The 13,190-nt window shown below is 27.8% G+C and overlaps 1 protein-coding gene across 1 annotated transcript; it reads right to left on the bottom strand.

Moving 5' to 3' along the window:
• Positions 1–4,670: 4,670 nt before the first annotated feature.
• On the bottom strand, positions 4,671–12,570 carry LOC113555574 (glycerol-3-phosphate dehydrogenase, mitochondrial). Its single transcript, XM_026960007.1, has 13 exons — positions 12,385–12,570; positions 8,190–8,293; positions 7,799–7,964; positions 7,453–7,675; positions 7,227–7,390; positions 6,871–7,165; positions 6,610–6,803; positions 6,324–6,518; positions 6,003–6,259; positions 5,775–5,933; positions 5,520–5,708; positions 5,353–5,451; positions 4,671–5,001 (listed from the first exon to the last, which is right to left on the bottom strand). Exons 2-13 carry the CDS (start codon positions 8,283–8,285, stop codon positions 4,876–4,878), a joined length of 2,163 nt encoding a protein of 720 aa, XP_026815808.1. The 5' UTR covers positions 8,286–8,293; positions 12,385–12,570; the 3' UTR covers positions 4,671–4,875.
• Between the last annotated feature and the right edge of the window lie 620 nt (positions 12,571–13,190).

Raw genomic sequence — 13,190 nt, 5'->3', positions numbered from 1 at the left:
TAAATCTAAATTCTATCTCCTTCACTGAATTAGATATCCTTAATTTAATCTCTAATACCAAACTTAACTCTAATGTAGGCCCGGATGGTATACCCTCTATATTCCTCTATAACTGTAAATTTATCTTAACTCCAATATTAACAAATATCTTTAAGGTATCTCTCAAAAAAGGTTTATTTCCATCAATTTGGTAAACTTCTTTTATTTCATTAATTTCAAATTATTGCTCTGTCTCTAAGATATTTATTATCCTGAAATTATTTTCACACTCAATTTCCTCAAAATTATCAAACTACTGTTCTTCCTTACTATCAGATCATCAATATGGATTTACTCTCAAGCAATCTTGTAATAATTTAACTGTGGTAAAAAACATAATCCTTAGGTCTTTTGAATTACATGCACAAACTGATATTATTTATACTAATTTTTCTAAGGCATTTGACCAGGTAAATCATGTAATTCTTATTAGAAAATTACAAATATTTGATTTTTCAGGTTCTCTACTAAATTAGTTTCAATCATTCCTATCCAAACACCACCAAATTGTTAAATATCTAAATTTTACCTCTACACAGTTAAATATACCTTCCGGTGTTCCTCAAGGTGACCACTTGTCAACTTTTCTTTTTAATATATTTATAAATGATCTTCCTAATGTCATCACTAATTCTAATAACCTTCTATTTCCCGATTACGCAAAATTAGTAAAAATTATTAAATCAGAAAAAGACGCTTTTAATTTGCAATTAGATATTAACCTTATTTTGTGGTGTAATGAGAATAATCTATTTTTAAATATACAAAAATGTAAATTTATGAAATTTTACCTAATTAAAAATCCCGTTAACTCTCAATACTCAATTTTTGGCACCAATGTCGAGCTTGTTAATCAATTTAAAGATTTGGGTATAATTTTTGATCGTAAATTAAAATTTTCTCTACATACTGAAGAAATGATTAAAAATAAAGCTTTTCGTAACTTAGTGTTTATTAAACGTACTTGTGCTGTATTTTCAGATCCTATTCCCTTGAAAATCCACTACTTCTCTTTTGTCCATTCTAATCTAGAGTACTGCCCCCTCATCTGGATAAATAGTTTGTCAAAACAAGCTCTTGCGCTGGAATCTGTCCAAAATAATTTTTTACGTTTTATCTCTTTTAAATTTAACATAAACAGACCTGTCCACGGCACATAATTATGTTTTAAATTTTCTTAATATTTCCCTACTCTCTGATTGTCGTACACTTTTACTCTCTACATTTTTACAAAAACTAATATTGGGTTCAATAGATTGTCCTGAAATTCTCTTTTTAATCCGTTTTAAAATTAATTACCATAATTCTAGGGATCCAAAACCCTTTTATCCACTTTTTTCAACAAAAAATTATAGCTTGAACTCTCCTGCTAACCTTCTTATAACTGCAGGTAATACTTTTGTCTTTGATTATATTTTATTAATAATTTCTATATTTGATTTGTATTCTATATCTACTTTAGCAGTATTATTTTATTCATTCTCTAATTTTAAGTAGTAACTATAAATTATGTTTTATGTATTAATGAGTTCTTTCACACACAATGTTAATGTTAATATTATGTTTTAGGATTCACGTTTGCTTATATTAAATAAATAAATTATCCAATTATGTTTTTTTTTATATTATTTAATATTTTCATGTGATATAGTTTTTATTTCAAACAACAAAGAAAATCCATTGACTGAGATATGTATGTAATGGAAAATTGAATAAAATTTAGTAATTGTAGAAGATAATACATAATATATACTACTTTATATTTATATAATATACCTATTTTTTACATTATTTTTATTAAAATATCATATTAACATACATTTTTTGTTATTATTAGAGTTTGGATTTCTATGCAATAGTATAGTCTAAATAGTTTAGTTAGTAGTATAGTTCCTTTAGTCCAAATATTATTTATTTATTATTTATAATATTATGGTTATCTATTATATCCACCATTATTTTCACATTGAATTAAATTAACTATTTTTTTTTGCATATTTATTGAAAACGCATGTCTCTTAATAGTATATTAGGTTTAGAGTCGTTGAATATTAATAAACTGATTTGGTCATTATATCGAGTACAAGATTATTTTTTCTTTTTTATGTTTCTTAATTATCTTAGTAAAATCATCTATTATTAAAATTGTAGAGAATGTTATTTTTGAGGACACAATGTAACCAGTATGTCAAATCCTCAAGAATCATGAAAAAAATAACAAATACTGCATTGACATATTTTTAATAAACTTATGAACTATAGTAAGTTCTTCATGAATTAATTTACTAATTGTTATTATGAGGTACATGATATGTGATTAGGCACTGTGTATATAAATGTATAATTTTATATTTTGTTAAAATATATATTAGAAGATATTTTTATCCACATTATATTATTTCTGTTCATATAAGCAATATAAAAGTATTTATAGTAAAATATTTAGTCCAAACTCCAAATCTACCTTATTATTTTTAAATACATTATTCTTTATTTTATAACATCTTGTAGGTATCTAGTGCTAATACAAATACTATAGCTAATAGGTAAGTAATTATCAGTTTTAGTACAAATAGGGTATAATATATAAATCTAATAAAGTTAGGTTCTTACTTCATAATATAAGTGTGAATAAAATGAAATAAATTGATAGGTAGGTACTAGGTACCTATCTATATTTATTAATAAATCCAGTAGGCTATAGTAAGCACCGATAGTGGATTCTTTAGGAAATCCATTACCCACATTATTACAATTATTTTATAATGACAACTGGAGCATTTAAAATAATTTCTTCTATATATTGTTTCAAAATATTTTGTCATATTTCACTACATTTATATATTTTAATATAATATCTATCCATGCAAACGAAGTGAAATAACAGACAGAAATATTATAGAAGTATATACTTAGAAGTCAGGAATATATTAAGACGGATTAACCTCTTATAAAATTTTAAGTTAAGAACATTATCTAGGGCATCTCATAAGCATTTTATTATATTTCAATTTTAAAGTGAGTAATGAGTATTTTAAAATTGTAAATTGCTTTTAGATCTTAAAAAACTTATAAATAAATTAAATTATATCTATTCTAATCCGTGTAATCTAAAACCAGTAGCACAACACTTTCAATTAATATTCGGTCTTAATAATTTCCTTTTCAATTTTGCTCGTTTTAAAAATAGATGCTTTAAAGTAAATCATTTGTACTGATGAGAAAAATGTATTATTTACTGGTAGAATAAATCAAGATAAAAAATCTTGATAATGTCAATTACTTGTTTTCAAACTTTCAAACCAAACATCATTTAATTTGAAAAAATATTTTTTACAAGTTAGTACTGTTGTTCATCAAACTTTAAGCTTACTTGAAAAAATTCCTTTTTCTTTTACTTGTATGTATCATAAGAAAAAGTAATTATCACAACATAGTGATATTATTTTAGATAATGTAAGAACAAAAATCAATTTAAAGCCTTCTTTTTTATTATCCTATTTAAAAACATACCATAATAAAGAAAATTCTACATTGGAAAATCTTATGATGATACACAAATACTCAGTGGTTTTTATAAACTACCCATGCCTTTTATTAGATAACCAATACTTAATTTATTTATTACATTTAAAATTTATACAGCCATAACATTTTTAAATAGACATTTAGTATCTGAAAAAAATATACTTAATAGAAAATGATGTATACTTAAACATTAAATAATAAAACGTTAAACATTAATCATTATAAACATATTATATAAAATCAATGGGGATTTAATTATGTTAAATATTTGTAACTTTGTAAGTATTGTAATATTTTTTTTTCTTGTATTAGTTATTTAATAAATGTGTTGTAAAAAGACTTTTACATATTAAATATTCTTGTGTATTATTTTGAAATTGTATTTCACCAATATTAGAAACATAGATACTTTGTAAATGTGTACCTATTTATTTGTTGTTATATATTTATGTACTTTGTTGAATGAAAACATACATTTTTAACTTCATATTCTGAAGTAGAATATTTTAAGAAGTATTTCAGAACATAAAAATAAAAAGCCTCAGTATATGTTATCAAAATTTGGTGCTTTAGTAAATGTCATTAAAAATATGTTGTATAAATTATTTATTTTATTTTGAAACAATATATGCTGAATTTTAGTATCATTTGACATTTACATTATATTATATTATCTTGAGTATAAAAATTCAAAAATATTTAAGACGCAAACATGCTGTCTCTTTATTAGTGTATTTAATAAACAATTAGATTAAGAACATAGAATGTAGACGTTAGGGAAAATAATTTATGAAACAAGAAATCATTAACTGTTTTTCCTATATTGCAAACTTATCAGAAAATGAGCACAATTCAAAAATATCAATATTTTGCATTTTCTTGTGTAAAGTTTAAAGATCCATTATTTTACATACTATACATTGTTTATTATTCATGCAATTGTACATAGCTCGGAGATAATTAATTATTTTTATAATTGTTCACTAAAGCTGTTTTGTTTATTTTTTTGCACTTCGATGAGTGATAACTTATTATTAATTTAGATAATATATATAACACTTATTATCATAACATATAAAGCAAAAATTGTTTGTAGATTTTTCTATATTTTTTTTGTTTAACATTATGGTCATAACAGCAATTTTTATTTTTATAAATAGTAACACATTGTAACAAAACAAAAAATTAAAATTAAAGAAATACTTTGGTTATGGTATAATTCATTATATCTAAAAAGTTGTTTGCGGATACTAAAATGAAACCAAAAATAAATAAATAATTTGTAATTTAATCCAATAGAATTTTCATCTAAAAACCACCGCCACTTCTTTCCACACTGATTTTGCTTTGAACTTTATTATGGACTTCTTCTAATTCAGCCATTCTGGCAAAACGAGAGTGAGATATATGACCTGATTTAAGTGCCGACATCATCTAAAATACAGTACATATTATATATTAATATGTAATCACTACTAATATTTTATAAAAAACATTACAATAAACTCAACAAATAATAATATTTATACTAATAAAATTAGTATAATTTCAACTATTAAGTAGTATTGTTATACTCAATTTCAAATAAGAAACAACCACGACAGAAAGTAGTTTTAGTCGGGTGGCGGTCAGACACCATCTACTTGTCCACCCCCCCCCCCCCATCGAGTAACTATCTGTATGATTGCTGTGTAGTGAAGCTACACTCATATGCACAAGTTGGTCGCTGTGGGCGTTTCTTATTTGGAATAGAGTATAAAATGATTAATACAATAATATTCATACCTGTAAGTATTCATCAAGCTCAACTTGACCATTCATATTGGTGTCTATTTCTTTCAGAATTTCATGAAGCTCATCTCCAGTTACATTTTCACCGGTATTCTGTTAAAATGTAAAACATTAAAAACATTTTTATCACAAGAGAAAAAATTATTGACAAGAATAAATACCTTCATACTCCTACGAATATCATTAATGGAAACATATCCTTTGTGATCATGATCGAGAATCTGGAATCTTTTAACATACATTTTCACCTCTTCCTGAGATAGAGTAATTGGAATTTTGTCTCGAGATGCTCTGTTTACGCTCATGCCCATTTCAGTGGCTAAAAAGTTGTGAGCCATTTCCAATTGTTTCTAAATATTGTAAAACAACACATTTAGTAATAAATTATAAAGTTAAATAACAATCAAATATCTAACCTTTTTTTCATCATCACTCCAATTTAATTCTTCAGCCATAATGTTTACAATAGTTGGGAGTGCTTCTTGGGCAGCTTGTACATTCAGGAATGCCAATCGTAAACGTCTAGCAATCATATCAACAGCAGTAACAGCGTATTCTCTAACTCCATAACGAATCTGTAAAATTAAAATAAGTTTTTAAAATGATTTTCAAAAAAGTGGAATATAAGTTTAATGTTTTATTACCTCAGCATCAATATATGGAAATTCTGGGTGAATTTTATTACCGATTACTGGCCAACGTTTGCCAGTGAGATTAGCTAATTTAGCCACAGCAAATGCTCTATCACCATATGACGTAGCTAAATGTTGAGCGACTTCACATTCCAAACCAAAATCTTGTACTAATCTTATGTACATTGTTGGTGTCCATCCATGTGATCCTTCCAATTGGAGACCATCTGTTTGACATTCAGGTTTTTTTGGCTTTAATTCTGGAATAGCTGCAAAAGCAATCATAAATTACATAAGGGAAATAATTGATAGACAAAATAAAATCTAATCAACCTTTTATTGCAGCATCAATAGTTTCCTGAGCCATAGATCTGTATGTAGTCCATTTCCCTCCAGCAATTGTTACTAAATTAGATTTGCTTACATGCACGATATGATTACGCGCCAATGACTGAGTGTCACCTTTGTTTGGATCCGACACTAATGGACGAATACCACCCCATGCACTTAAAACATCTCCTCGACGTACTAAAACAAGTTTATAAATATTAAAAATATTATACTAAGTTAAGTCATGAATTAAAGTATTAACTTTTAAAAACTCAATTTGATTGCATACCTTCAACATCAGAGTTGAGATAATTTTTTATTTCATTCAATATGAACGAAATTTCTTCTTCTGTAGGTGTGGGATGATAAGTTACATCACATGGGCTGTCTGTAGTACCTGATAATGTATGTTTTTGCCATGGTAAAAAGAATATAACACGGCCATCAGACGTTTCAGGATCCAAAAGTCCCATTTGTTCAGGGCTATTAATATGAGGATAACGAAACAATGTTTATATAAAAAATATAGATCAGAATTTGTAAAAATTACCTATAATAACCAGGTAATACAATGTGTACACCTTTACTAGGAGTACATATTTCCTTGACATTACTATCATCCATTTTTCGTACAGAATCAGTGAAAGGCCCAGCAGCATTTATGATACACTTTGCTTTAACATCCCATTCTTTTCCAGTCAGTTCATCTCGGAGGTGTGCACCACAAATTTTTCCATTCTCGTCTTTGAGGATATTTATTGCTTTTACATGATTTGCTACTGTTGCACCATAACGAGTTGCAGTCAGTGCTAAAGCAAGGCACATTCTAGCGTCGTCTTGTTGGCCTAAGATATAAGAAAAATCAATGAAACAACTAAACAAACTAAATAATTGTAATGTTATTACCATCATGATATACAATAGCTCCAACCAATTTATTTTTTTTAAGCATGGGAAATATTTCTAATGCTTCATTTTTTGATAAATAATAAGAACTTTTAACTGTTTTTGAACCTGCTACAAGATCATACGCTTTAATACCAACCCAGTAGTAAGGAACTTTCCACCACCTAATAAACATAATTAATATGTAATGAAAACATGTGAATTAAATATAAAAACTAGAACATACTCATAAACGGGTAACATGATTGGTATGGCATGGGTTAAATGAGGAGCTGTCTTAAGCATTGATGAACGTTCATGCAATGCTTCTTTGACCATTTTATATTGTTCCAAATCTAAATTAAGTATTGCTTTTTGCAAATAACGTACACCGCCATGGATGAGTTTTGTACTGCGACTTGATGTACCAGATGCAAAATCGTCCAACTCAACCAGTGCAGTTTTTAAACCTAAAAATAATTATTTAAAGATTTAACAATTTTGTTATAATATAAAATTACGGACTATATTAAAATGTATAGAAGATAATTAATATTAAAATGGGCCTAATATTTTTACATTAAATATCTTACCTCGTGTGACCGAGTCTATAGCACAGCCAGCCCCAGTAGCGCCACCTCCAATAATCAAGACATCAAATTCATCTGAATGTAGAGATTGAATTTGAGTACTTCTTGGAGGTAATGTTCGCAGTCTTCCAGTTTTTTTGACACCTTCTGCTTGCACTGTTTGTAATTGCTTCAATCAAAAACAAATAAATTTAATAAGATGTATCACAAATAATGACATAATAATAATTCAAAATAATTTTTTTTTATTTATAAATAAAAATGCTAAACAAAAAAAAACTTAAAATAAACACTTTTCAAAAAGTACATATTATAATATAGTAAATACCTATTGGCCTAGAGATACTTTTTAAGACAACAACAACAATAATAATATAAAAAAATTAATACATACTGTTGGATTTTCTCCAGTTAATAACCATGTGGTGAAATATGCTCCAGCACTAACTGAAGCACCACCAACGATTAAATTATACAGTTTTGACGTCATTATGTAACCTAAAACATAATAAAAATTTAAATTAGATAATATAGATAATTATTTAAGCTAGCCGTTACTTGAAGTAAAAATTAAAACAATGGACAGGGAATGACAGACTATAGACTATGAAAAAAATTCAGTCGGGGAAAACTATTTAATTAGCCCTCAAATTAGTAATTATTGAACAAAATAACTCATATTTTAAACTTAATAAAAATAGAATATGATATAAAATTTAAAAAAATATAAACATAGTTTTTTGTCTGATAAATAATATTTATTTTTTAACAATAACATCTTCAATATCAATAATATCTAATATTTTTCTCTATAGCTATAAAATGTGAATGCCTCCTACTGAGTGAATCAATCTAAAATAAAACTGTTAGAAAATAGTGTAAGAATATTTATTAGGTATTATAGAAATAGTATGTAGAAACTACACAATCTTTATAACTTTATAAGGTTAGATTTTTATTGGTATTTGGAAAATTTAATTCAAACAAATATATGGTTTTAATCTAAATATTGAAATTAAATAAACAAAAACAAAAATTGTTATTTAAAATTCTGAAGCAGATTTACTAATTGGAATCAAGCCAGAGACTTTTTTAGCAGACCTTTAAATTAACTGCCAAAAGTCAAATCATGTTATGTATAATATACTAATACTTGTACATATATATACTTAACAAATTTTAAATATAAAACTTCTTACATAAATAATATCAGAAACATAATACATTTTTTATGTCAATGTGACATTGAATGATATTGAACTTGCTTTTAAATATCAAACATTTCAAAAATCGCGGAAGAAACAAAATGATTACATTTTAACGTTTATTATTTGAAGATATTATTGTAAATTAACATAAATAATTTAAATTTTTAAAACTTAATTAAATAAATTGTGACCTCTGGTTAAATAAATTAAAATACACTATTATTCATCAATATTTAGTTAGATGACAGCATTGGGTAATATCTTTAAATAAGTAATTATTTTGATTTTTATTTCTGCTGAATAACCTAAGACCTAATAAGTTGATGCTCATTAGTTTATTATTTAACTGTGAATCAGTTCTTATTTATTTAAATAATTAAAAAATGCGAAATTATTTTAAGACATTTAATAAAAATATGAAAAATTATCATTTTATTATTACAATAAGGAATCAATATTAAACCATTTAAGAAAATAAATTATTATAAGAATATACACGCTAATTTAAAATAATAGGTTTTCATAAATTAAAATAATTTTCATAAGTATAAATAAATATTCATATTAGTTAGTACCTAATTATTAGAGTAATTATATGCTCTATAAATTAGATAGTATTTAATAAGCTAACTACATATTGTAATTAAAACAATTTGTCAAATGTTAACAAAAATGGAATAAATTCATACTAATATAATGAAACCATATAACTCGTTATTTGTTTTAAGTGTGTTGAATACAAATTTTAATAGCTACAAAATAATGCCTAAGTATTTAATGTAAATTAGATATTAAAATGTAAGACCACACTATTTATAATACTATTTTAATGTTTTTTTAAGTCACACGTAACTATTAGATAAACCTATTACTTAAAATACAATAACAATTTTTAATCGAAAATTAGTATGGTCTATGTAGATTAATAAATTAGTTGAATTTAAAGCTAGTATTAATATACTATCTTAAATTATTAATTGTTAAATATCAATAAAGATATAATATTTAATTTTACTAAAATAATAATATCTATTTATTATTTATATATTATTATCAACTGTGTTCCGATTATTTTTTTCTGGGTAATTAATTTTACTGATAATTATTAATCATTATCATTGCTTTAAAAACAATATTTTCCTGTAATTAGAATTTAGACCTTTCTTAATGTATTAATTATGTTATGTTACCTATATTGTATTAAATTAAAAGATAAATTATAAAATAATTAATAGTAAGCCTGAAACAATAAACAATTTTATCAATGTTATTGTAATTTTATGAACATAGTCATTAACAACATGAATATGCTTTAGAATATCTACCTATGTAAAATATTATAAGAAATAATACTTATATAACAACCTACAAAAAAAAAATGTCAATCTTATTAGCATTGTTCACATTTAAAATATTTGTACCGCATTAGTGTTTTTAAATAAATTAACATTAATTGCTTATGTGTAAAACTTAAGTTTCTAGGAATAAATTTTTATATTAGGTACAATTAGGTATATTACAAACTTGGTTACAAGGATTATTATTACCTTAACAAAAGGTTTAGTTATAGAAAATATGTATATAATATACCAGTTTTTTCAAAAGTTAGATAACCCTCTACAACGTACACTCATTATATATTTTATTTTCAAAATCTAAAATTCAAGAATTAAATATTTCTGTTATAGAGTTTGTGATTGATTACAGTTAGATATTTTATGAGCAAATAACAACATATTCATTTTAGACTTTTTATGAAATGTGTTATGTTTTGGTATTACAATAATTGATGTAATTATTCTCATGCAGGTGTAATAATTTCAATAATATATTATAACCATAAGATTATTATGATATTTAAATATTAATCAACCATTAATGCCAAATAATTTATAATTTTGTACAATTTAATGATATTGATTTGGAATTTTAGGACAAAATTAGAAGGCAGAGGCAAACAACAATACATACGTTATCGATTAATGTTGAGTAAGTGTCTACAATTTTTTTTTTATTTGACAACTGTTATCCCATTTGGCGTTATAGTAGATAAATAATAAGTGTATAATTTAATATAATTGTACATATTCCTATATAGGTAGGTGGTTATATAAATACATACATATTTTGTTTTATATTTTTCATAGTAGATACGCATAGGTAATCAATGTCACTGAATGTAGTAGGCGAATTAGTTAAATCAATACAAGTATTTTGAGTGGTGTCTACAAAAAACAACAGGTAGGTACCTATCTAATAACTGATTGTGTGAGATCGGCTGCACGACCAAGGTCGTTTTTATAGCAACAACTAGGAAAAACGTGAAAAAACCATAACAGGTAGGGAGGTGTATATTGGTGTATTATTACCTCGTCGTATGGTAGGCAGTAATGTCAAAAAATCGCAACAAAAAAGAAGGAAATTTGATCACAGACTCGTCGGACTCGCGTTCGTTACAAATTATGAATTATTTTAACGATAATACCACGACGATGGACGAAAACCGTGTACACTCTACCGATGGGTCGTTATTCGTCATCGCAATAATTATGTATAGCAATTCTTGACATCGCGATACTTAAGAAACGATCGAAAATATTATTATTTATTATTTGAATATGCAATATATGGTAATGGAATCACTGCACGGCGGCGACACACGTAACGCGGCGGACACGAGGACACGACTGACGAAGCGGCGGCGGCGGCGACGAGACGCGAGAAGTCACGTTGAGCTGGTGCCCGCACTTTGTAGTAGTTACTAGTTTGGTTACTATCACTGAGCACTGACCACCGCGGGCCGGAAAAACGCGTTCGGCGATTACGAAAAAACGATGATATGGTAATCCGCGGCAAAATATAATGGTTTATCGTTCGTTATCGGACTGCCCGAGAGAGCAAACGATGGTTTTGGAGGGGAAAATAGACGCGTCGAATCACGCGCCAGACACGAGTGCGTGCGGCGGCGGCGGCCTGTGATCCGCGTTATCATTGCGCGCGCCCGCGAAATTGACGACCCGCCGGACAGCGCGGACAGGTGACCGAATTCCGGCGTAACCGAAACGAACGATATTATTATCGGTACCGCCCCGACAGTCATATTATTATATTATTAGCCGTATTGCATATTATTATTGATATTATTGCATAATATCGCCGCGCATTCTCTCGTCCGATATCGATCGGTCGCGAGGTCAATGTCGGTAATGTTGGAGCGTGGGCGTTGTAACTTTGTAAGGTGGGGAGGATGGGTGGCGGGGACCTGCGGACGGTGGGAAAAATCGCGATCAAAAACGAAACAATAACATCGACGAAAAGCAATAGGTATTATTTGTGCAATTAAAACCATTACGTTCGGCCGGAGCGATGTGAGTTACTCACCCCGTTGATGCCAGTGTCGCTCATTCAGCGAGCAGCAGTCGGACGGTGATCGGTGGTCGGCACTCGACTGGCGGCGGTGGCCGAGTTTTTAAAAATAAACGCCTAGCGGGAGGCGACGGCGCGACGTTGTCCGCGGTCGTCGACGACGTGAAAAAATAAATGTTAAAACGATTTTTTTCGCTTATTCCCCACCGCGCGACCGACGTCCTCCGCTGTGGCGGCGGCTTTGACGTGACATTGGGGACTCCCCACGCCCGCGGATCGCAGGCAACAAAAAAAATTACATCAGACTCGCGGCGGCGCAAGCGCGCGAATACCTGGGCACCGCGTCGGCACATATTATTATTATTATTATTATGTGTGGTTTATTTTTCGTGTAATACATTTTATTGTAAGTTTGCACGCCCGGCCGACTGCCAGCAGTGTTGTATATAGGTAGGTACTTGAGTTTTCGAATACTTTTTAAGTAGGTGCTCTGCAAACATACGTATTTTAAATACTTTTAAGAAAAGTACTTAGCCAGTAAAGTATTTTAAATATTTTCTCTGAGTGTCTATGAACGACCGACTTAAATAATTAAATATTACCATATATATCATATATATTTTATAATGTATAAATTATTTTTCTTTTTTAGTTTTATATTTTCAATTAAATCACGTTAAATGAGAAAAAAGAGAAAGTATATAACTGCTCTGCTAACCTATACTACAGATAGGTGTCAATTGGTATTGTGCACATGTCGTCATTGAGTATGTCATTGTTATGTACCTATTTGTTTTGTATTAACTTGAATTCAATTATTC

Source organism: Rhopalosiphum maidis, chromosome 3 (assembly GCF_003676215.2).
Source record: "Rhopalosiphum maidis isolate BTI-1 chromosome 3, ASM367621v3, whole genome shotgun sequence".
Classification (NCBI taxonomy): domain Eukaryota; kingdom Metazoa; phylum Arthropoda; class Insecta; order Hemiptera; family Aphididae; genus Rhopalosiphum; species Rhopalosiphum maidis.
The sequence above is the reverse complement of the archived record's forward strand: the minus strand, read 5'-3'. Positions and strand labels throughout refer to the sequence as shown.